The 25,939-nt window shown below is 41.7% G+C and overlaps 1 protein-coding gene across 8 annotated transcripts in view; it reads left to right on the top strand.

Moving 5' to 3' along the window:
• Positions 1–25,939, top strand: part of ABLIM1 (actin binding LIM protein 1) — a gene marked incomplete at both ends in the record, with an annotated part of 204,839 nt that overhangs the window by 69,460 nt on the left and 109,440 nt on the right. For 7 of the 8 annotated variants that reach the window (XM_079705695.1, XM_079705693.1, XM_079705692.1 and 4 more), the window contains 2 exons: positions 12,706–12,827; positions 17,103–17,212. In XM_079705695.1, coding sequence (XP_079561821.1) covers positions 12,721–12,827; positions 17,103–17,212 — 217 coding nt within the window. Of the gene's footprint in view, positions 1–12,643; positions 12,828–17,102; positions 17,213–25,939 lie in introns of those variants that run through there. The other variant, XM_079705683.1, reaches the window with a different exon arrangement.

Raw genomic sequence — 25,939 nt, 5'->3', positions numbered from 1 at the left:
CTATCAATGATGAAAACCCTGGCTAACCTATAGGGTATACAATAAATTCTGAGGATAAACAGTAACATTTGTTTTTTCAACAGATATATATATTTTAATTTAGTTATTTTATTTATTTTATTTTTGGCTGTGTTGTGTCTTCATTGCTGCATGCAGGCTTTCTCTAGTTGTGGTGAGCGGGGGCTACTCTTTGTTGCAGTGCATGGGCTTCTCATTGCAGTGGCTTCTCTTGTTGCAGAGCACAGGCTGTAGGCACGCGGGCTTCAGTAGTTGTAGCATGTGGGCTCAGTAGTTGCGGCTCATGGGCTCTAGAGTGCAGGCTCAGTTGTTGCGGCACACAGGCTTAGTTGCTCCGCAGCATGTGGGATCTTCCCAGACCAGGGCTCGAACCCGTGTCCCCAGCACTGGCAGGTGGATTCTTAACCACTGCACCACCAGGGAAGTCCCTCAACAAATATTTTTTTTCAAGTGCCGAGGCACTCAAGAATAAGTCATACACAATCAGGTTATACATATAAGTTAGACATGACCTCTGCCTTCATAGTGGTATTCCATAGACTGAATGTTTGTATTCCTCCCAAACTCATATGTTGAAATCCAATCCCCAATGGTGTTAGGAAGTATGGCCTCTGGGAGGTGATTAGGTCATGAGGATGAGCCCTCATGAATGGGATTAGTGCCCTTAAAAAAGAGACCCCGAAGAGTTCCCTCATCCCTTCTGCCACATGAGGACCTAATGAGAAGACTGCTCTCTGAACCAAGAAGCGGGCTCTCACCAGACACTGAATCAGCTGTCAACTTGATCTTGGACTTCACAGTCTCCAGAACTGTGAAAAATAAATTTCAATTGTTTATTAACCACCCAGTCTGTGGTATTTCGTTATAGCAGCCTGAATGGACTAAGATAAGATATTAATCAGATACTGAAATAATCATAAAACTATGACTTACCAACTGTCATTGGTGCAATAAAGGGAAAATGAAAAGATCTGCCTGGGCAAAAATGTGAGCTTGTAACAGGAGGATCTCAGTGTGTTTGTGGTGGGGGGATGGGCAGGTGGTCAGGAAAGGCTTTCCTACCCCACCCCACCTCTCCTGGAAGAGAAATTTGAGCTGCCGTGTAAAGGATGAAAGTACAATAACCACTTAATTTTTCCTTGTAATAAAAGTCCACTAAATGGACTTCATTATTCCAAAGAGCAGATTTGCATTCTTTTCTTACTAAAAGTCACTTAATTTTTGGCATATATCAATCTGGGAATATCGACACTTGATGGCCTTCAAATGTTTACCATGTGAAATGTTTATAGAGCATCTATCATCTGTGCCCTCACCATCCTAGGCTATGGAGGTCTGAAAGGTATTTATAACTTAATGCCTACCCCTACTGAGCATGTGATCTGGTGGCAAGCGGTATGCTTACTAGAGGAACCATGGCTGGTAGCAGGACAGGGGCAGGTGAGTGGTCCAGAGCACAGGTGCAGTGAGTCCAAGACTGCAGAGACCACCTAGAGCTGAATGGTCCAGGGATGTTGCCAAGAAGGGGACAAGATATGATAAAACACAGATGCTCCAGAAAACATAATAACCTTCCCAGGACTGGAAAGGGGGAGCATGCTAGTTGTGGTCAGGGGTAGGGGCTGCTTTGTTCAAGGTGGTGGAGACAGGGGTGTGTCTGGAGTTGACACTGGCCTTCATTTGGGGAAGCAAGCTTCCTGCCGGAAATGAATGGAGCCATAACCCTCCTACTGTCATTTGATAGATGGCATTTTAAACATTAATTAGAGTAACTTTATTCCATTTCAAAAATGGAACTAGTGTTGTATGTTATTTATAGCCACATAGTTTTAAAAAGACTTCTGAACATTGGACGTCTGTGGAAATTTTTAAAAATCAGATCACATGAGCTCATCTCTCAAGATAGCATTGGCAGAAATCTGCATACAGAATATGTCTTAATAGAGACTGTCGCCACTTCGCAATGTCTTAACTGTGTGTTAGAGGGTGTGGGAAATGCTACCTTTTGATAGCTTTTGATGTTCAAAGACCATGAACATCAAAATTATTTTTAAAGTGTTTATCTAAAACTATTAGAAAATCTGGGTTACAACTTCTACTTCTGTCAATGAATTGCAACATAATTTTCAAGAATTAGTCTTTAAAGACTGGGTTCTGTGAAAGGGCTTGGGAAAAGCATCCCATCTCCAATAGCACTTTCCATTTTTGCCATCTTCGAGTTTATAAGATGTTTACCAGACAAGGATCATTCCATGTAGAATATGTATATTTATAAAGTGCAAGGATTTTGTGGAGTAAAGTGGATGAAAACCGAGGGGTGTGTGGGTTGAATACACAGATTAAGAGTTTTCTGTGTTTAGTTTTTTTTTAAGTAAAATTATATTATCTAATTTATATGCTATAAGAACCAACTCTTCATGTTTATATCTCATTTCCAAAATGGTACTTCAGTTGCTGATAAAATGATAAATTTGATGCTTTTTTCATTGCAATGTAATCTCTGTGATTTGATCTAGCTGTGTGGGTCAAGAAAGTAACATTATCACATTGTCCATACCGAAAAGGATAAGTGCTCTTCTATCCTGAATGGAGAGGCCATTTATTCTGTCATAAATATTTTCTAACCATAGATCTAGTATAGCCTCTTTCAAGAGCCTGTTTTCATTTGTAATCACCTCTATGGTTATAGCTATAAGCTTATCTAACCTAGATCTCTTGGTACATGTAAAGCAAATGTTTCCCCAGTTTGTCCTTTAGATGGAAAAGAGCTGTTTATTGATTTCCTTAAAATAACCCACCATACACTTAAAGACCATAGTTACCCTGACCTCTTTTCTTTGGTCTAATACCAATTCCATTTACCTTTTTTTTTTCCTTAGCTGTTCTCTCCCAGCCCTTTAATTACTCCTGTTGCTACTCTGTGATTCCATTCTAGTTTCTTTTCATGCATCTTAAATTATGGAGCACATACCCAGTCACAGTCTTATTCTCTGTAATCAGGACCTTCTTGGTACTGTGACACAAAGCAGAACTATAGTGTGCCCCTGCACATAGCACATGTGAATTGAAATGGTCTCTTGAGTTGTTGAGTTACAGTCAATTTCAGTTGTGAAGGAAGTTCAGAGTCTTAAAAGACTCAAGAATTTGAGAGAGGGTGGAGTTACTACCTTGGCACCACTATTTTGATGCCAATTTGGTACTTGCAGAAGCAAAGACAGGATTACTGGCTCTTTATGCTGTGCCAGAGCAACTTGGTTCTGCCCACACTGTCCTCGTTTAAAGCAATATGAAATAGGAGGAAAGGGACAATAAGTTTCCATCTCTCTAAGTATCGTGGAAGATATAAAACAGCATAAGAAGTGGTATGTGCCTTCAGTAAGCTTGCAACTGAGATAAGGAGAAAATCTCAATGGCAGTATAAGGCACAAGATAACATAAATTAACAGTCAAACGTTAATAATTGTTCTGAGCCCAGAGAAAGCAGAGCCAGAGGGGACTGGAAAGAAAGCAGAGCCAGAGGGGACTGGAAGAAGCCATCAGCTTCATCACAAGGTCAAACCTGAGTGGGGCCTGGGAGGCTGGCTGGGCTTGGTATGGGTGTTGGCAGGAGGTGGAGGAGGTGTCTATCCGGCAGGGGGATGGGAGGGTCAGTTTGACTGGAATAAAGCGCTGATGATCAAGAAGAGTCAGGTGAATGTTTGGTAGATGCCAGGGCCTTAGACGCAAGGCCAAAGTGTTTGCAGAGTGAAGCAGGAGGTCTTTTACCATAATACTTAAGAGGAGGTGTGCAGGGTAGATTGGGCGGGAGAAACCAGAGAAAAAGAGCCCATTAAGAGGGTTAATAGACCCCATGCTAACTGCTGTTTTGTGGTTGCTGGTAAAAATGGCCATGCATCTGTGCCTTTATCTGTCTTCTGCAGGGTCAGCTTATAGATACACATGTAATTCTCATGGAGGCTGTGTCCTTAGTGTCTGGGAGTTCATAAAAGGCACAGATACATGACTGAGCTCTTTCTGGGGACTGAAAAAGGGAAAGGGAGAGGAGAGACTATAGATCTTAAAATTTACCTGTGGGCCCAAAATTCCAGTGGGTGGCCTAGTCTGAGGTAGGCTTACCTGGGATAAGCAAGGTCCTATTAAATCTGGCCGGCCTTTCATTTCTTCCTTGTGCACATTTTCAGCATCTATGCATGATCTTTCCTAATTATTAAGTAGTCTGTGCTATCAGAGAAGACTTCAATACTTGTTTCGTGTTATGGGCCAAAACCAAAGCAAAACAGTACGCTGAGGGAGGGATATTATTCTGGGTGATATCTTTGTTATTTGAGCTGGTTCCAATTAATGTGGATTCACATAATTAATCCACAACAAGCATTAAAAACAAACTTACTTTGTTGTTGAAGATTTTATTAATAAAAGAGGTTCCTAAATGTTTCCTTTTCAGCCAAGTCTCTTTAGTTATTATTGTAAATTCAAACTTGGAATTAATACAGCCCCTCAAATGCCTGGCTTTGGGGGGGTCTCATTTTGCCCTCTGGTTGGACTTCTAACTATCTTCTTTCCCAGAAATGATCATTGATTTCGATGAGCATTTAGAAGTTAAGGTGAAAACTATTTCAATATGTTTTTGAGGCTTAGGATTTGCTTCCAGGGTGATGCATTAGCTAATAGTTATTTTTGGTGGAAGCTGCCCCCTCTTATTATTGTTTATGAGTCTCTGTTCGGCTATTTTGAACTCTGGACGACAGCATGTAGTACTTTGGAGCTACAGTGTATGGTACTTTCAAACACACTGCTCTGGATTTCAGAGCAGAATCTGATTCAGTGAGACCCCACGCTGTAATAGAATTGGGAGTGGTTTGGGAAGATGCTCTGTCAAAGTCTACCTTTGTATTTTCTATGAAAAAAAGGTTTGAGGAAATGAATAGAATAACATCTTGGATGAAATAAAATTCTTTTAAAACTTAGTTGGAGTAGAGGATGGATGAAGAGGTTGGGAAGTATGTGGTATTCACAGTGCAGGTCCACCCATGAAGTGTTTGAGAGCTGCCTACCCTGCGTCCATCCCAGTCCTGCTTCTGCACATGGCAGCCTAAGAGGACACAGGGCTAGTGCTGGCCCAGGCCGGGTAGAACAGGGTTTCACCTGTAAAGCAGAACTTCTAGAGCACATAGCCCTTTTAGGGTGTGGAAAAAAGGAAACCCTCATATGCTGTTGACGGGACTGTAAATTGGTGTGGCCACTATGGAAAACAGTATGGAGGTTCCTCAGAAAACTAAAAATAGATCAACCATATGATCCAGCAATCCCACTCCTGGGTATTTATCTGAAGGAAACAAAAACACTAATTAGAAAAGATACATGCACCCGTAACTGAATCAATTTGCTGTACAGCAACAATTAATACAACATTGTAAATCAACTATACTTCAATTTAAAAAAAGAAAGGACACATGCACCCCTATGCTCATTGCAGCATTATTTACAGTAGCCAAAGTATAGATGCAACCTAAGTGGCCATCAATAGATGAATGGATAAAAAAGATGTGATGTATATACACAGTGGAATATTACGCAGCCATAAAAGAGAATGAAATCTTGCCATTTGCGACAACGTGGATGGGCCTGCAGGGCATTATGCTAAGTGAAATAAGTCAGACAGAGAAAGACAAATACTGTATGATTTCACTTTTGTGTGGAATCTAAAAACAAAACAAATGAACAAATAACAAAACAGAAACAGAGTCACAGATACAGAGAACAAACAGGTGGATGCTTGGGGGAGGGTTGAAGGGGGAGAAGATAAATAGGTGATGGAGATTAAGAGGCACAAACTTCCAGCTGCAAAATAAATGAGTCACCAGTAGGAAATGTACAGTGTGGGGAATATAGTCCATAAGTATGTAATATCTTCCTGTGGTGACAGACAGATTGTAACTGGACTTATTGTGGTGGTCATTTGGAAATGTATAGAACTATCAAATCACTACGTTGAGTAACAAGAACTAGCATAGTGGGCTTCCCTGGTGGCGCAGTGGTTAAGAATCCACCTGCCGATGCAGGGGACACGGGTTTGATCCCTGGTCTGGGAAGATCCCACATTCTGGAGCAACTAAGCCCGTGGGCCACAACTACTGAGCCTGCGCTCTAGAGTGCGCGAGCCACAGCTCCTGAGCCCGTGTGCCACAACTACTGAAGCCTGTGTGCCTAGAGCCCATGCTCTGTAAGAAGAGAAGCCATGGCAATGAGAAGCCTGCGTGCAGCAACGAAGACCCAGTGCAGCCAAAAATAAAATAAATACAATAAATTTATTTAAAAAATAAATGACTAGCATAGTGTTGTAGGTCAGTTGTACTTCAAAATCAAACACACATATTCATAGAGCAAGAGATCAGATTTGTGGTTACCAGAGGTGGGGGTGGGGGGAGGGGGAGTTGGATGAAGGCAATAAAAAGGTACAAACTCCCAGTTATAAGATAAATAAGTGCTAGTGATGTAATGTACAACATGATAAATACAGTGAACACTGCTGTGTGTTGTATATGAAAGTTGTTGAAAGAGTGAATCCTAAGAGTTCTCATCACAAGAAAAAAATTTCTATTTCTTTCATTTCGTATCTATATGAGATAATGGATGTTCACTAAACTTATTGTGATAATCATTTCATGATGTAGGTAAATCAGATCACTATGCTGTACACCTTAAATTTGTACAGTGCCGTATGTCAATTATATCTCAATAAAACTGGAAGAAAAAATAAAAATAATGTAAAAAATAAGAAAGAAAGAAGGAAAGAAGGAAAGAAGGAAAAGAAAGAAAGAAAGAAGGAAAGCAAGCACATGGCCCTTATTGCCAGAAATGAGCGGATGTAACCCAGATCCTGCCATGAAAAACCTTCATTTCCCTGGGGCAAGTTCAGAAGGGCTCTTCATGCCCTGTGAGGGGCTGACCAGCTGGCAGAGTGCCAGACCACAAAACCAGCACCTGCCTTAGAAAAGAGAAGAAAGAACCCACCTAAGGCTCCAGGCCCCACTTAGAATTCTTATATTGCTCAAAACTAAATTGATCATGTTTGCTTGACATCCCTCCCTCTCTCACTAGAATGAATTGATTAAAACACCAATGAGACCAGCAGAGATGTTCAATCTCCTGATCTAGATGAAGAAAATGTCTCTTGCATTTTACCTCCAAGCAACATTTGGGCAGAGTTTTAAGTATTACCTATTCTCCTAAATTTCTGGCAGTATGAACTAGTTGACAGATGGAATGTCTCTGAAATGAAGTTGTTGCAACATAAAAAGTAACTGCTGTTTTTAGAAAGTTGAAGAAATAGTTGCTACTACAACCCTGTTCATGCCGCTAGAATACTATGCTGTTTTCACCCTTATTTGACACCTCCATACTTTGTTCCCCTCCTGTTCTGTGATATTTTTACAACACAAGCAGCTCCTGTTAACTTTTTTTTTAAAGATGTAAGATTTTTAAATGTGCTGTTACTATTTTCACAACTTTTATATAAAATTGCTTTAATGTGCATATTCCTTCTTAACTAGTTAATGGAATTCCTTGGTTTGCAGAGAATTAATTCAAGGGTGTAACATCTACAAGACATATGACTGTTTGTGGCCATGCTTTAGTGATAGCAAAGCAGGCAAGATTCAGGGGGGCCTTGAGTGGGACATGTTTTCAATAATTGATCATGAGAAGAAAGCAATTGATTAATCTCTTTCACTGGCAGCTCTATTTTTTCTTTTAACATCTTTATTGGCATATAATTGCTTTACAATGGTGTATTAGTTTCTGCTTTATAACGAAGTGAATCAGCTATACATATACATATGTCCCCATAGCTCTTCCCTCTTGCGTCTCCCTCCCACCCTCCCTATCCCACCCCTCTAGGTGGTCACAAAGCACTGAGCTGATCTCCCTGTGCTATGCAGCTGCTTCCCACTAGCTATCTATTTTACGTTTGGTAGTGTGTATATGTCCATGCCACTCTCTCACTTCGTCCCAGCTTACCCTTCCCCCTCCCTGTGTCCTCAAGTGGCAGCTCTATTTTTTTTATGAAAGGAATCTATGCTTTTCCCTGGGCATATGTTAACTTTCAACCAAAGCAAAGACAAATGGAGCATCCAGAGTTAAAAACCTAAATAGAGCCTACTGAAGTTCGACCTTACTAATCGGGATTGTGTGATCATTTGGATGGGAAAGTTTTACTTTGTGCTACCAGTGAAAAGTATTTGCTGAGCTGTTAATATAAAACAGACCAAACGTTTTTTTTAATTTTTAAAATGTTCACCTTTAGATATTTTTGGTTAAAAAGAGTAACTCCTTTGTCAAAGTGTAGTTTTCAAAAAGTTAAATACATGACTCTCATACAAATATGGAATGAACATGTGCCAGAGATTTAGTCAATTCATTAATGAAGGAACTAGCAGAATGTAACGCTGGTTCAAAGGAGAACCAAAGGAATGGGTTTAAAGGCATTAAAGAAAGGATGTTGGGATAAGATGCTAGGGTTAGATATAAAACTGGTTAGCAGTCTAACAGGAGAGTGAATCTGGACAGAAATCATCTGCACATCTACCGAACAAGAATCTACAAGTTATGGTTAACTTTCAAAGTCCAGGCCTCTAATTAGTAGTAAAGAGCTTGTCAAACACAGATCCAGTGCCCTGGGTCACGAAATAATTCTGTGTGGGCTGTTAATACTCCGGCATGACACTGGAGGAACATGCTTCTCTCCTTCACCTTGTTTACAAGGTTTGGATAATTTTCCTTAACATCTTATTATTAAAGTGAGCTTCTACCTGTATAGGCACCAAGAATAGTCAAATTCTTGGAGACAGAAGGTAGAGTGACAGTTGCCAGGGGCTGAGGGGAGGGAGGGAGAATGGAGAGTTATTGTTTTGTGGGTCCAGAGTTTCCATTTTGCAAGATGAAAGATGTCCTGTGGATGTATGGGGGTGGTGACTGCACAACTATGTGAATGTGCTAAATGTCACTGAACCGTACACTTAAAAATGGTTAAGATGGCCCATTTTATGTTATGTGTGTATGAGCAAAATTAAATAATTTTTAAAAGTGAGCTGACACATAGGTATGTAAAGAAAAAGTTAACAATTCTTCATCCTACTGAGATAACCCATTTAATAACCCTATGTTTTGTCTTAACTCACTTTTCCTCGTTCATGAAAACATAAGTAGACTTTTTTAAATAAGGGATTATTAAAATTCTTTGTGAAATTTTCTTTTTTAACAATATGTCCTGGACAGGCCTCTAGGTTACAGATATTGATCTAACCCATTCTTTTTAATACAAACTCCATAGACTGGATATATTGTAATTTATCCAACTATTGCTCTGCTGATGGAAATTTGAGTTGTTCCCAGGTTTGGGGTGTTTTTTTTTGCCAGTACACAAACTGTTATAATAAGGCTGTTTTAATACAAGAAACTGATGCTGAAGGCCAGGACCTGAGTAAAGATGGCAAGAAGGCAGAGGAGGGAAATGGATCAAAGAAATGTTTTCTTGGGAAAATGGATTGGATTTAGTGGACAGTTGAAAATTTTGGTGTAAGAGTGGGAGAATGCATAGCGCTGCCATTTTATTAAAAGTGGGAATAGCAGAAGGTTTCAGAAGAGATGGCAGAGAAGCCGAGAGGGTGGAGTTTGTTTTGACAATGCTGTGTTCGAGTTAGGTGTGCCATCTCTGCCCAGCTTGGGGAAGGTATCACAGATAAAGACATAGATTTGAGAATCCTTCACATAAAGTCATAGTTGAAGCTCTGAGAGTGGATGAGACCTGTTCCCAGGGAGGCCTTGTATTCTAGAGGAAGGAGGTGATATCCATGGGAGTTACTTGCATTTAGGGGTCTGGCCAAGGAGACTGAGAAGTTGTGGTCAGAGGAGGAACAGGCAAGTTAAGCCTGGAGAGGGAAGAGCCTGAGATTACGTCCCAACTAGTCCAGTCTTAGGAAATGTAATAACGTTAAGTACTTAGGCCTGAGCAGTACAGACGTTCCCTCTCACTGCTTGCTGTGTGTGCCTTTCATGACCCCTGCCTCTGTGACTCTGTTTTCAAACGCTGGTTTCCTTGTGTATAAACCACCAGAAACAGTGGTACAGTTTGGTAAGCCAATTTGGGCCACTGCTTTGAATTTAAGGACTAAGCCAGGGCTTCCCTGGTGGCGCAGTGGTTGAGAGTCCGCCTGCCGATGCAGGGGACACGGGTTCGTGCCCCAGTCCGGGAAGATCCCACATGCCACAGAGTGGCTGGGCCCGTGAGCCGTGGCCGCTGAGCCTGCGCGTCCAGAGCCTGTGCTCTGCAACGGGAGAGGCCACAACAGTGAGAGGCCCGTGTACCACCAAAAAAAAAAAAAAAAAAAAAAAAAAAGGACTAAGCCAAATCAAATAATCAAATTGCATAGTTTGATTTTAGTTTGGCATCTCTCAACAGTAATTACAAAGTCTTTTTTTAAGGCTATATTAGGTTCATATAAACTAAGACTTTATTATTAAAGGAGAGTATGTGTCAACTTCACAAAACCATGTGAACTAGAGAGGCTGCAGAGGTTCCCTAAGGAAGCAGTGAACACAGGGATTTCTAACATATTTAGAATTAGCTTTGAAGCTGTCTCAACAATCTGTATTACCATAATTACCCTATTGCCACCAGATCTTTGTATAAAGGATCCGTGAATTTTTACATTTTGTCTACCTTAGGTGATTGGAAGAGAGACTGAAGGGAATTACTAGCAGTCCAAATGCCTTATTTTGTTACCTTTCATGGTTTTGAGAAATACCCAAGTTTGGAAGAGCAGCTGAGTCACTGGAACTGCTTGATGCCACTGAGGAGTGAAATCAGTGGGAATTTGCCAAGTTTGAGGCTGGATTCAATTTATAATAATTTCAAAATTGGTTCCCAGTCTTATATCAGATACCATGGTTGGAGGTCCCTAAAGACGAATCAAAAGAAGTGAAGCTGAGGACTCTTACCCATAAAGTGCTTTGTCATCTTGGGAGAAAATAAAAAAGAATACATAGGAACATATTGAAGAAAAATCTCTAAGGTGTCCTGTGGCCCTCAGGATTGTGTTTATTGTTGTTGAAGGAATTTGCAGGTAGAGTGGGGTTAGTCCATACTTGAGTTCTCTCGACCCACAGGACCATTTGGTAAGGAAAAGTCAGGTGTGGGAGCAGGGGGGGACTGGCGGGTTAGGGAGGCGGCAGGTGATGAACAAGCTGGTTTCCAGGTAATGTGATCACAGTAGGTTTGTATGGTGGTCATTTTCAGGCATGATGGACTCAGGCCATCATCTTGGGTTACTTGAGTATAAATTGCAAAGAAGGAGGTCATAGCAGTGGAGCGTTGATCTAAACAAAGACAGATGAGCCCACAGTGGAAAGCTTGTTGTAGGTTCTGCGTCACCTTGAGCAGCTTTAGTAGTTTGCCGTTAGTAGAGACTGCTAACTGAGGGCAGGGCGGTAAGATTCCGTCAGAATCTTACCGTGCTCAGCACTAGTTCATCTAGATGCGTTCATGTGTCATGGGAACTTATCATGTGTTCCAGTAGGTCCTTAGGAAAGCAATTTAGTGACTGAACTCACCTCGTCCCTACCCCAGCTGAGTGCCCATACCAACTGCTTGCAGGAATAATCAGGACAAATCCTGGATTCTTTGCCCAAGGCCCTGAATTGTATAGGAGTCATCCAACCTTGGGAATAGAGAGGTTAAGAATGGAGATTTCCAGCTTTGGTGTTGCTTCCCAGTCACTTGGCAGTGGAAAATCTTTACTCGCAGAGGCTGCCTTTGGCTTTATTTTTGGCCCAGTTGCTGAGTCCTGCTCTGGTCTTGCCTGAACATGCACACCTGGAATCCCAGGACCTGCTTTTTTTGCACCATCTCCATAATTCACAGCTGCACTGTTTTGAAAGAGACGCCAAAATCCAGACACAGCAAAGCAGCCTCTTTTGCGTGTGCTGAGGTCCTGAGTGACAGTTTTATCTTGGACATGTTCCCTTTTCTTTCCTCTTCTGCTTGTTCATTTTTATCTCTCTCTGTAATATATAAATAATGGACTTATCCTATTTACTGCACAAAGAGAAAATTAAACGTCTGAATTGTTTAGAACTATGGGAAAGTATTTCCAGAGTGTGAAAAAATAGACACTGGACATTTCAGCTTTTGGTGTAGTGGGAATTTATTACTCAGCTTAGTAACAGTTTTGGTCCAAACCAAGCAGTTGTGTGGACAAGCAATGCTTTTCTGAATAGCACTGCAAGAGACAGTTTTGTTCGTATTTGAGACCGCGTGAACCAAAGGTATCTTTCCATCAAAGACTGATTATCTCTGAATCTTAGACATATCACAGAAGCTGTGGAGCCCTAGCCAATGGATTTTACTTGCATGAGATATTGCATAGCTCCCAAAGGGGAGGGAAGCAGAAGGGGAGGGAGGCAAGAGAGAATCAGAGCCCAACAATAAATAGCTCTTTGTACCAGTCACCCCCTCCCAAACCCCATACTGCTGAGATCATAGAGTAAGTTAGCAGCATGCGGTAGAAGGCACTGCTGCCCAGCAGCTTGGCAGATGATGACCAGATGTGAACTTGTCTGTCCACAGTGTGTGGCTGTGACCTGGCCCAAGGGGGCTTCTTCATAAAGAACGGAGAGTATCTCTGCACCCTGGACTACCAGAGGATGTATGGCACACGCTGCCATGGCTGCGGGGAGTTTGTGGAAGGAGAGGTGGTGACCGCCCTGGGCAAGACCTACCATCCCAACTGCTTTGCTTGTACGATCTGCAAGTAAGTGTGGCTTTCCCCAACAGAGAAGCGCTGGGTTCTGCTGTCAAAGCTTGGAATGTGCACTTTGGTCTTGAGTTGTACTTAGTCTCTCTTTTTTTTTTTTTTAGTATTTATTTATTTTGGTTGTGCCTGGTCTTAGCTGTGGCATATAGGATCTTTTAGTTGCAGCATGTGGGATCTAGTTCCCCGACCAGGGATTGAACCCAGGCCCCCTGCATTGGGAGCGTTGAGTCTTAACCACTGGACCACCAGGGAAGTCCCTTGAGTTGTACTTAGTCTTAAAATATCTTTTCTTTAAAAAAAATTTTTTTTAATTGAAGTACAGTTTATTTACAATGTTGTGTTAGTTCCAGGTGTACAGCAAGGTGATTCAGTTATACACATATATCTTTTTCATATTCTTTTCCATTATAGATTATTACATGATATTGAATATAGTTCCCTGTGCTATACAGTAGGACCTTGTTGTTTATCTATTTTATATACAGTAGCGCGTATCTGTTAATCCCAAACTCCTAATTTATCCCTCCCCCTCTCCTTTCCCCCTTGGTAACCATAAATTTGTTTTCTATGTCTGTGAGTCTATTTCTGTTTTGTAAATAAATTCATTTGTATCATTTTTTTTTAGATTCTACATATAAGTGATATCATATATTTGTCTTAAAATATTTTTTCTGATGCACCTTTAGATGTTTTTATTTTCCTAGTGTGTTATCAGGCTTAGTCAAAAAGTAATTTACTTAGGAAACTTTATATGTGATATCCTCCACTAAATAATGTGACTGATTTTAAGTGCCTTGAAACCAAATCTGAAAGCAGCTCTAGATCTTGAGACATTTTGAGCAATGGAAACACGGGAGGAAATGGCATAAATACTTGGAAAGATGAAGCTTAGTTGGAAGTATCAGTTCTTATCAGATGAAGCTTATTTGGAAGTATCAGTGTGTGGCAGTGGGTGTGTAAAATAGTTGCATTTGCTCTATAACCAGTGAGAGCAAACTGCCCCATGGGCCAAATTAGACCCAATACCTGTTTTGTAAATAAAGTTTTATTGGAACACAGCCATGCCCGTTTGTTTATGTATTGTCTATGGCTGGTTCCAAGTGACAGTGGCAGAGGTGAGCAGTTGTGACAGAAACCTTATGATCTGCACAGTCTAAAAAAATATTTACAGTCTGATCTTTCAGGGGAAAAGTTACCAACCCCTCCTCTCTATCATCCACCAAGGTTGGATCTTTACTGCACAAAGCAGCTTGATTAAAATGATCAGTCAGAGAGAAGGAGGAAACTGTGAAGTGTGAGTGGAAAATGTGGTTCATTGTTGTTGTGTTTTGAGTGCTACACATTACAAAATTTACAATGGGTTTGACTCCTATAATGAGACTCACCAATAAAGGATCAGCTACTTAATTGACCCATACTAATTAGGCAATCCCATGCCTTTTGGAATGGTGTTGATTCTATGTGCTCCATTTTGCTATGCCTTTGTAAAAACTACAGTTCAGTTCAGTTTGTTTTGTTTTTCAGCATTTCATGTTTCTAGGCCAGAGAAATGTAAACTCTAGAAGGGTAAATATGATTTTGTATAATTAATTAACAAGATAAATTGTAATTAATGTGGATAAATTGTAATAAGATTTAGATGAAATAGTCATAATCAAATTACTTTAATAACTTTATATAACTATTAGCCCGTTTTTAAATTATATATATTTTAAAATCATAATTTAAAAATTCTGGGTTAATGAGCTGAACTTTTTTCTGTATTTAATCAAAAGCAAAGCTTCCTCTTGACCTCTCCTTTTTCAGGCTGTAGATCACAGCCTGGTTAAGAGCCTGGACTGGCATTCGGGAGACTCGAGTTCTGGTCCTGCTTCCTGGGCTGATTTGAGACCTATGTGAGCTAACTTTTCCACAGCCATTGTCTCATCTGTAAGGTGAGAGGCTGTGAACTGCATAGAAGTGATTCCCCAAACCTGGATGGTCACTGGAATCCCCTAGGGAGGGTCTCTTTAAAAATATCCATTTCTAGCCTTTCTCCCTCCTAACCCTCATGATGATCTAGTAGTTTCTGAAGGGCCACCAAGGAGGAGGAGACTCAGTCAGGTTGGAGGGCGCTGGCCCAGGTAAACTCCAAGAGCCTTCCTGATCTTGGCCCTGAAAGATCATTGCTTCAAGTTGGTAATGGACAAACACTTATCAGCTGTAGCCCTGGCCCTGCATGTTTGAGCCAGCAGAGAGGTGCCCACTATTGCTGCTGTAGTACTGCTGCCACTGTTGCTGCTGCTGAATGATGCCAGTTTCCTCTGAGGAGGCCACCTTTACAGTTTACAAATTGCATTCATGTAGAAATTAATTTAACCCTCTGAGCAATTCTGTGAAGTCAATCAGGAATTCGTATCCCTTCTTATGAGTGACTTTGAGACTCAGAGTGTAAGGGATTTTCCCAGTCCCTCACATCGCAAGGCCAAGATTTGAACTCAGGTGTTCTGACTCTAAATCCAGTTCTCCTTCTATTACAAACATTCAGGCAAATATCAGAAGGAAGTGAACCCATATGGGCAGAGGACGTAGGGAAATGAAGGGGGGGTCATTTATGAAATAACAAAATTCAAAATTCAGAAGACCTGGTCGCATTGTTGAGAACTGGACTCTGGTTTGTCCCATGGTGGATCTGTGTAGGGTTCAAGTTTAAAAATAGAGGCTTAGATCAGATGCAGGGCCTGGACTAGGGTGAAGCCAGGGAGGCTCCTGGGCGCACAGTTTAAAGGGGTGCTTACTCCCAGGTCATGCGGCACTCCTGACAGCGGGGGCCTCCTTAGATGCTTTGCCTCGGGTGCCTCGCTGCCCTCACCCTGGTCCTGGCCCTGATCAGAGGCAAAGAACCTGAGCTTATTGTGTCTGTGGACTCTTCACCCCCTGAGGGCCTCCTTACAGAGCAGATTGGAGGCTTGCTTGGTTTAACTTAATAAGTGTGAAGCGATAGGCCTGTTTGTATCCACCAGAGTGTGACTTTGATTATTAAAGACAGAGCAAGTTCTGAGTTGGTGGATACCACCTGCACCTGCCTGTGGCTCGGTCTCCCTAGCTGGTCGATCCACACAAGTTGCTTAACCTCTCTGGGCCTTATCTGAGCAATGGAAAGTAACACGGCACCAGGAGAGGAGAGGAGAGACCACCTCAACTCAGCACTTCTAAAATTTGGCGGTGTGAGCGTTTAAAACTCTCCTTGATGACTGGCAGCAAGCACATTTGTGGAGTTAAGTCCAAATTTACTATCTGTGCGTGCATTATGGTCAATCACCAACTGTTAGACGGCCTAAGGGCAACTTAAGGCAGCTGTGAACGTAAAACATGTCCAGAAGCTTGAATTCGTTCTTAAGAAATTGCTTCCAACTCAGATGTGTGGGGATGTTTGGCTTATGAGTTTCCAATTTCCTGATTGACAGAATCACACGTTTGAAAACTCATGATGAAGATCATTGGCAAATTGGTCAGTTGCAAGAAAGTAGGCGTGGAAACTGTCATATGGCTATTAATTAATGACTTTTTTTTAAAGCTATCTGCCTGCTGAACTGGGAGCAGAAGAAACTGATAACGTACCTGAAGAAGGCAATGTTTTTGCAACGTGTGCTGTTATTGATGAATATCTAATGTGAAAGGAAAATATCTTTCTGAAAAGAAGCTAATACTAATTTTTAAACAGATATTTATAGCATCTTCGTATTTCTCCAAGTTTATAAGGGACTGGGCCCCTAGCACTGTGAGATATTTAGTTCGCCCATTCAGACGTCCAGGACAAAGTCTAATTCAGCATAATTATCACATTGGTCCAGGGAACTTAAAGAGTTAATGCTTGACCTGTAACCAGTTCTCTTGGGGAAGGGCCTTAAGCTTGAATAGGAATGCATGGCATTTAAAATATTTCTTCATGGATGTGTTTCCATTTGGAAAAGGAAAATTTTACTGTGTGTGCCCTGCTAGGTGACTTGTTGGAACATCCCTCCACTAATGAGTGGAGGTAAATGGTATCCTTTTACTATCTGGTTGCCCGTAGAAGCCGTGCATTCTCCTTTCCTCTCAAAATGAGGCACGTTTGTGTGTTTGTTTGGACTGGATCCAGCTGGCTGGCTTGCTTCAGGCTGCATTTCAAATGGTTTGGCTGGTGCTCCTCTTCGAAGCAATGAACTGGCACCAGAGGCCAGCCAAGCAGGAGTGAGGAAGAGGAATGAAATTGCTGCAGTAACCTTGAGGGCAATGTCTTTCTGTCTCCAGGCGCCCGTTTCCACCCGGTGACCGAGTCACATTCAATGGGAGAGACTGCCTTTGCCAACTCTGTGCACAGCCGATGTCTTCCAGCCCTAAAGAAGCCTCCTGCTCTGGCAGTAAGTGCCCCAGCCACCTGTTGACATGAATTCCTTCATTCCTCAAAGGTAGCTTAGGCAGGTACCTTCCTTTTTGAGAAACTCTGGTAGTGGGAGCCGAGAGTAGGCCTATCTAAGGCATTTTCTTTTTTCTTTCTCTTTTTTTTTTTTTTTTTGCGGTACGCGGGCCTCTCACTGCTGTGGCCTCTCCTGTTGCAGAGCACAGGCCCCGGACGCGCAGGCTCAGCGGCCATGGCTCATGGGCCCAGCCGCTCCGCGGCATGTGGGATCTTCCCAGACCGGGCCACAAACCTGCATCCCCTGCATCGGCAGGTGGACTCTCAGCCACTGCGCCACCAGGGAAGCCCTCTAAGGCATTTTCAATTGTAAAACGTGATGCGTGGAGAAGCCTTCACTAAAACCCATGCAGTGAGAAGCATCTCCCTTATTTCAAAAGGACAGAAATAGAATTGGACATCACACTGTGTATTTTGATAGCAAATGAAGGAAAAAGAATTATAAACTGTTACATCAGAAACGCCCCTCTCTGGTCATGGAGGTTAAGCTGTGAGAGCATTTGGTGGTGATGTGATTGATGTCTCTATATTAGAAAAGCTATCCCCACTGTGCCTTGGGCACATGTGGTGGTTATTATTTACTCTTAAATAATTCTTTATTCTTTATCACCCTTAAGTACTCTTTATTCACCTGGAGGGTTTCTGACAGTTATTCACTGAACAGATAATTTGCTGAGCACGTACAATGTGTGTGTCATTCACACTAGAGATACAGGCGTGGACAGAGCATACTCAGAATCCTCAGGAAGCTTATGTTTTAGTAGGAGCAGGCAGACAATGAGTGCGTGTACAAAAATATCGAATACGTGAAGAAGATTAAAGTGGGAAGAAAAAGCAGGGCAATGGGTCTGTGTTTGTCTGGGGCAATCAGGGAGACCACTCTTAAAAAGTGTCACCCAAGACGAGATTGGAAGAAAGTATGGGACAAGCTATCCATACATCATGGGATTGGTAATTCTTTTTTTTTTTTTTTTTTTTAATTTATTTATTCTTGCTGTGCTGGGTCTTCGCGTCTGCGCGAGGGCCCTCTCCAGTGGCACGTGGGTGCCACTCCTCATCGCGGTGCGCGGGCCCCTCACTATGGCGGCCTCTCTCGTTGCGGAGCACAGGCTCCAGACGCGCAGGCTCAGCAGCTGTGGCTCACGGGCCCAGTCGCTCCGCGGCACGTGGGACCCCCCCCAGACCAGGGCTCGAACCCGCATCCCCCGCATCAGCAGGCAGGCTCCCAACCACTGCGCCACCAGGGAAGCCCGGGATTGGTAATCCTTGAGGACAAGGCTTGTCTGACCTGTATGAATCCAAAGAAAACCAACTTCCTTCCAAGTAAAAATAGTGGCCAATGGCAGTATTTCTTGTAGTAAATAACATTGGGTAGGTCAGTTCACTCTGAGGTGAGAGGGATTCTGAACTCAGGACAGCAAGCAAGGAAGCTCTCCTTCCCTCTGTTTCCTGGGGCATTAGGACATGGACTTGATAGAGGTTTGCCTCGGTTTCTGTGGATTGTGCCCGTCCTCAGGGAACAAATGCCTTTAAACCCTGCCAGTCTCAATACATAAGAATGAGATAAGCCCCTTCTGCTCTGGAGGAATTTCTTGTAATTTATAACAGCACTTCCAAATCCTCCTGTTAAAGTAGAAGAGTTATACCTGTTAAAAATAAGAATGTTATGACCAAACGTATTTACATAGAAATTGGATTTTAACCATTGGGAGAAAAGAAGAAAATAAATGTATTAGTGCGTCTTACTCAACACACATGATCAGATCCTTAGCATGTGCATTTATATGCCCTACTAATAAATAACAGCAGCCTGGGTAGGATAAGGGCTACAAAACAGGACACTATCCTAGACCCCTAATAGGGTTTCAAGTCCTTCACTGTGCTTACCTACTCTGCCCCATGCAGGTCATTGGGAAGGTGACCTAGGTTGAGAATAGGTACCCCTTGCTTGAGAGGGCTTGCTTTGAAAGTATGTTACCAAAAAACTTTGCAGGAATTCTTCAGTCTAGTTAAGAAAAACAGGATGTTATGAGTCCCAGGATAGGATGACAATCTATAACAGAAGATCATGTCCATAGGCCTATTATAGGACTGGCTGCATCCTCAAATTCAGTGGAGTCCTTTAGTCCAACTATCTTTCTTGATAGGTGAGGATATTGCAGCCCACGAGGACATTCAAGGTCACACAAGCTATCCAAAAATAAGGTAGGGTTAGAGGCAGGGCTTCTGACTCCGAGTTTGGGGCTGTCTTTTTGTTTCATCTAATACTCCTCATTCTTTGGTTTAAGAAACAGAAGGAGGATATTTTTAAAGGCTTCCAGTCCTCTTCCTCCATGTAATTTGGAAGCATGTTTCCTAATCATAGCTCCACCAAAATGGTTATTCCAATTTTTATTAAACATTGTTTTGCTTTATCTATATTTTCTTTTTTTATATGACATAGTTGTTATGCACATAAAAAAGAAATTAAAATTCTAAGCATAAAATGTATCAGACTCAAATTCATTACATTTCGAATGCTAGATTTGCGTATGTGCAAATTGTTGGACCAAATCATATTTTCTCCTTTGCTCCCAGTGGATGAAATCCCTTTTCTCTGTGCAACTGCTTTGGTCAGAACATTTTTATTTTCAACAAGTACTTGTCTGTTTAGATAAGTACTCACATAGCATTTCTGGGGCGTGTGGGTGTGGGTGTCTGTCAAAAAGAGAGCTCTTATATATGGATACACACATGCAAAATACCCAAAGGAGGCAGGCACACAAATACAAGAGCAAGTGAATTTTCAGCAAGTTTCTGAAATTCATTGGAGCATAATTAGAAAACACTTGGTTATTCTTTGTAATTCTTTAAGAAATGCCCTATATTTTAAAACTATACTGATGTTACTTTGATTCTTTTTTTTAAATTTAACTTGGCAAAGTTTCCTAAAGAAAAGCAAATAATGAAACTTTTCTTTGATAATATTCACAGTGTTGGTGAAATAGATCAGAGAGTCAAGGTCCTCTTTTCCTTTGAAATGTTCTTTCACAAATGAGTTTGCTCTTCTGAACTGAAATTTTATTTCACGTTCTGTGGCTGGTTTTCCATAATCACTGAATAGGAGGTGAAGACAGTGTGAGAGGGAGAGAAGAAGTGAAGAGTGGCCAATGGAAGCAAGTCAGTGCTGTGATGAGAATTAACACAAAATAGGCTCTGTTTGAGCTTACTCAGTAGAGGTGCAATTTCGGCCACTCAGGGGCCACCATATCTGTGTTGCTCTAATTTAGGGAGACATCCCCGTGGAGTGCCTGTGATGTCTTGGGTACTCTGTTTGGTGCTTTCTTCCACATTACAGTAACTCTTCTCACCTTTATTTTATTTTCTTCTTAAAACACTTGCGTAGTACTCACTGTGAACAGGCACTGTGTAGCTGGTGTACAAATTTTAACTCATTTAATCCTCAAAACCACCCTATAGCTTGGTACTAAAACTATCCCCTTTTCACAGATGAAGAAACAAAGGGCCATAGAGGTTAAATAATTTGCCCAAGGTTACACAGTGGTAGAGCTGGGATACAAACCCAGGCTCCAGATGCCATGTTACTGTCCCAGATATTTATTTCACAATGTAGGTATCACTCTCTGATTTCCAAAGATGGGGGTTGCTGAGCCTTGGAGCAGTGACCTGACTTGTCTGCAGATTTACTCAAGTGTCTGCCTGCAAGGGCTGTGTGCTTTCTACGTGCCACAGTTGCCTCCCTGGTGTAGCAAGGTTTGGTGAATAGAAACCATCAGGAAGTTATTCATAGAAACAAACTACTTCAATTAAAGATTATTGCCCTTGAATTAGTAAAAACTGTTGCTGCACCCAGTCTAATGCAATTTGAATTCAAAATAAGCAACAAACATTATATAGCATGGAGATAATAGTAAACATTGCCTCACAGGGTTACAATGAACATTAATTAAACTTTTTTTATCATTGATAAAAAAAAATCAATTGCCCATGTCTAGCTGATTCATTCTTTAGAAATAAAAATGTATGTCCAGAAAGCATGATGCTCTCCCAGAAGTTTAGGCCTTTAAGGCCTAACTTCACTCCATTCTTCATGTATCTGCCAGTAATTGAGGGACTGGTTCTTGTGGTGTAAGGATCCTGGTGAGGGGGAGTCTGTGTGTGACAACCTAGAGGGTAGGGAATCGGGTTTGGATGTTGCTTCCTGCACGGCTCTGGTGTATTTCAGGCATCCGAACAGAAGTGGGTTGCTGTCTACGATCACCCTTTCCATTTCACAGCGTGTCTGATTGTGTGTGGGTTTGGCAGATTGATGCGATGAACACCCCCCACACATACATCCAAACCCATCTTCCTCTCCTTTACCCCTCTGTACAGCATTGCCATTGTTCCAACTGCAATTGGAACTCCTAAGGTATTGGGGCAAATGCTGTGCTTGGACTGAATTTAAATCATTTCAGATAAACAGTCATGTGCATGTTTTCAAAGGGGAGGAAGAATTTTTCAATTATTTTACTTTTCTATTTGGTTCAATAGCTTTTAATAGTTGCAAGATAATTTTTCTTTTATCTATGTTCTCTCTCAAAAAAACATTTGCAGGTTGAGTGGGATTGTCTGCTGAGGCACCTACAATAGGTGGAGTGGTGATGATCTGACGCTGGCATCTGACTGCCTGGGTCAGGCTCTGGCTCTAGCCGTCTCCTGACCTCTCCATCCTCCATGTCCTCTTCCATCAAATGGGATGGCAATAGGTACCTACCTCGTAGGATTAAATAAGTAAATAGATAAAAGTACTGACTACTTATAAAACAAAAACTTACTGTTCAGGCATTGACTTCTGAATTTTTGTGTAGGACAATCTTTGCTTTTTGTGACTGTGCGTTTTTCACTCTACCGTTCATGGTGCCTGTCTTTTCTGTTCATTTGATATTTTCCACCAATATGTAAAACCTATTGTGAAGGCAGGAACACGTGCACACATACAACCCATGGATTGTTGGGTTTTGACTCATGGTGATGGGTTTTGCGGCAAGGTCTTCAAAACAGATCAGCCCCACCTTCTTGAGACACTTCCTTCCAGTAGGATAGGATGGCAGAGGAGGCTTGGCAGGCCTCTGCTAAAGAGTATGGGTTCTGGACAGATTGATGGCTGGTTTTTATCCCAGTTCTACCACATACAGGCTGTGTGGCCTTGAGAACTCAATCTCTGCCAGCGTTTCTTTGCCTATAAAATGGGAAACAATAATAGTTCCTTTCTCGGGCTTCCCTGGTGGTGCAGTGGTTGGGAATCTGCCTGCCAGTGCGGGGGACATGGGTTCAAGACCTGGTCCGGGAGTATCCCACATGCCGCAGAGTGGCTGGGCCCGTGTGCCATAACTACTGAGACCGCGTGCCACAACTACCGAAGCCCATGCTCCGTGACAAGGGAAGCCACCACAATGAGGAGCCCACACACAGCAACGGGGACCCAAGGCAGCCAAAAATAAATAAATGAATTAAAAAAATAATAATAATAATTGTTCCTTTCTCATTGGGTTGTTGTGGGGATCATATAAGTAAAGTACTTAAAAGATTCATGAAACCTAATAAGCTCATCCAAATGTTAACCATTGTTCTTTAAGGAAGTTACGAGACTAGAACTTGAGCTGAGAGATAATTTAGAATCAGAAAGGAACAGAAGAGAGCGTAGCATGCTGGTTTCAAATGTGGGCTCTACCTTTCAGAGTGCTTGGGTTTCACTCCTGGTCCTGCTTCTTCCTAGCCATGAAGTCGTGGACAAGCTATTGGATGTCTCAGAACCTTCATGCTCTCATCTGAAAATCAGAAAATAGCTACTCCTAAGGGTTGTTATGGGAATTAAGTAAGATACTACTACATGGGAGGACAGTCTAAATGTGGGGAGGGTACTTGTAAAAACAGCACAGGGGGAACCCAAACAGAACAAAGGCTTTGTTCTTCCACGTCCTGAGAAGAAAAGCTGGAAAGTTAGAGCAAGGGCACCAGGTCTCTGGAGGCTTTGAGGAGTTTGGCAATGTGGAGCTTGGCTTAACCTGGAGGACAACCAGATGAAAACAATGTTCTAGAAAGATTAAGGTGGTAATGGCAATAGTGGTGTGCAAAATCAGTGATTTGACATCAGTGATCAGAGCTGGGGAGACCATTGGTTGTGGGTACAGGTAATGGCTGTGAGAAAAGGTGAGGAAGATGAATGAAAGGACTATGTCAAAGAAAGATATGGATGTCATTCATTCATTCAATGAGCATTTCTTTGAGCACCTACTGTGTTCCTGGCACCAGCCAAATTCTTTACTGCATAGTTAACATCATGTATTAACGGTGATACATTTGTCACAATTAAAAAACCAACATTGGTACATAACCTGTTGCATTTTAATTGTTTAAATGTGTGCCCACCTCCACCACCAAGTTAATGAACTCATTAAAGATAAGGACCCTGCTGTCTTTCTCTCTTATACAAGGTCTAGCACATTAAAATCCTAGATAAACATTCCAGAAATTGAATCAAAGCCATCTTTATCTCTAAACAGAGCTAATAACCATCTTCTCTTTTTAAATGGGTTTAAGTGGTCATTGTAAAACAATACAAATTTTACAGAAAAGTACAAAGGAGATGAAAATCACCCGAAATCCCATCACAATGAGATTACCTCTATTAACATTTTGGTGGATATGCTTCTGGATTTTGCTCTAAGTGCTATAGACACGTGTACAACTTCGCATAAATTCTTCCCATAGCATTTTGGTCATGTGCCTTCTCATCAAACATCATTTGTTCTTTTGAGTGTCACACAAAAGATTGAAAGCTTTGAATTTGCTTAGGCTCCCTGGCTACAGGGCCAGCTCACAGGTGTCCCGGCCAAAGCTGTGCTTTGCATTTCTATTGTGACAGTTATTACCGCATAGCTCCCCTAGCTCTTTGCATCTTTTTCTCTCCAACCAGACTATGAGCTACCTAATGACAAGCTCTTTTATTTTTTTTCCCCTAAGAATAGCACTGTGCACACAGCAAGTACATGAACGTTCATTTAGTGGGTAAATTGATACCATCCCAGGAGAGCCTTTCAGGTAATAAATCTCAGCTCCCAGGTCTGGAATGTTGAGTTCTGAATGCTACTTGAATGACGATGGTGACAATGGCTTTTGTGGTTTTGTAAAATTACATAGTACAGCTTGGGTGCATGAGGGCAAGGTGTATCGGCATGTTTAAATGTTCATTTTCTCATCTTATTTACAAGTTTTTCCTCTTATTTAATAAAAGGGGAAGGAACTATTGCTTTAGATAATTTGGCTGATGACAGCATCACAAGGTTTTTTTGACTTTGGGGTTTTTTTTCGGTAGAAGGGTCAGGGAATGTATTTCCCAACTTTGAGTGTGAGGTTAGAGAGGCCTCACCTGTCTGGGCACTTAGGGTGCCAGCCCCTGGCCTGGAAGGACAGGGTCTAACCTGACATGGCAGTTCCAATATTGCTCTACTGGGTACGGATTAGACTGTTGAGAGAGTTTGGAATTGACATAGTAGCCAAAGATTCATCGCAGGAGGACAAGGTATGTCACAAAAAGGAACATTAATATTTAGATTTTTCAGACTGAAACCTGTTACAATTATGAGTCAGACATAAAGATCCCAGAGTGACATATCTTTTCACTTAACCAGAACCTGGATCATCTCGGTTGCAAGAAAGGAAGAAAAGTTCCCACCTTATAGGGAATGGGTCCAACTAAGGGGCAAAAAGGGAAAATGGGTACAAAAAAATGTTTCAGTGGTTGGCAAGTTAATGGTATTTTGTTATTTGCTGTTTTCATTTCACTAGATACGTCTTTTATGTAATAAGACCCACACCTTCTGACAACTTACCAGTAAAACTAGAATTTTAATGATTGGAAGCGTGGTTATTCCCCAGTTTAATTTTTCAGCAGCAGTAAAGATTTAGCTGTTCAAAGGGCTGCTGTGTACATCTATAGTTGTATATTCCTATAGCCTGTCCTCAGAGGGATACTGAGAAATTACTCTTAGTGTTTATCTCCAGAAGAAAGGGAGTGGTAGCAGGGAGATAGGGAAGGAAAGGAATTATTTTTACTACATGAAAAAAAAAATGTTTAACTATGTGTATGTATTACCTATTTAAAACCAAAGCACATCAAAAATAAAAATAGTGTTAAATTTAAAAAAAATTTTAAAAAGGGACTTCCCTGGTGGTGCAGTGATTAAGAATCCACCTGCCAATGCAGGGGACATGGGCTCGAGCCCTGGTCCGGGAGGATCCCACATGCTGTGGAGCAACTAAGCCCGTGTGCCACAGCTACTGAAGCCCACACACCTAGAGCCCGCTCTGCAACAAGAGAAGCCACTGCAATGAGAAGCCCACGTACCACAACGAAGAGTAGCCCCTGCTCCCTGCAACTAGAGAAAGCCCGTGCATAGCAACGAAGACCCAACGCAGCCAAAAATAAATAATATAAATAAAAATAAATTTATAAAAAAACAAACAAAAAAATAAGTACATAAATAAATAAAAGGCCCATTCTAGACTGAAGTCTCACTGCAGTTTGCCCTTGCTGTGACCTTCAGCTGTGTATGTATTAAGTGACTGGTCACATGAGGAAAGTACTGAAACTGACATTCTACCCTTTCTTTTCTTCTTTCTATCTTTG

Source organism: Hyperoodon ampullatus (assembly GCF_949752795.1).
Source record: "Hyperoodon ampullatus genome assembly, chromosome: 1".
NCBI lineage: Eukaryota > Metazoa > Chordata > Mammalia > Artiodactyla > Ziphiidae > Hyperoodon > Hyperoodon ampullatus.
This window is presented reverse-complemented; position numbering and strand designations above follow the sequence as displayed.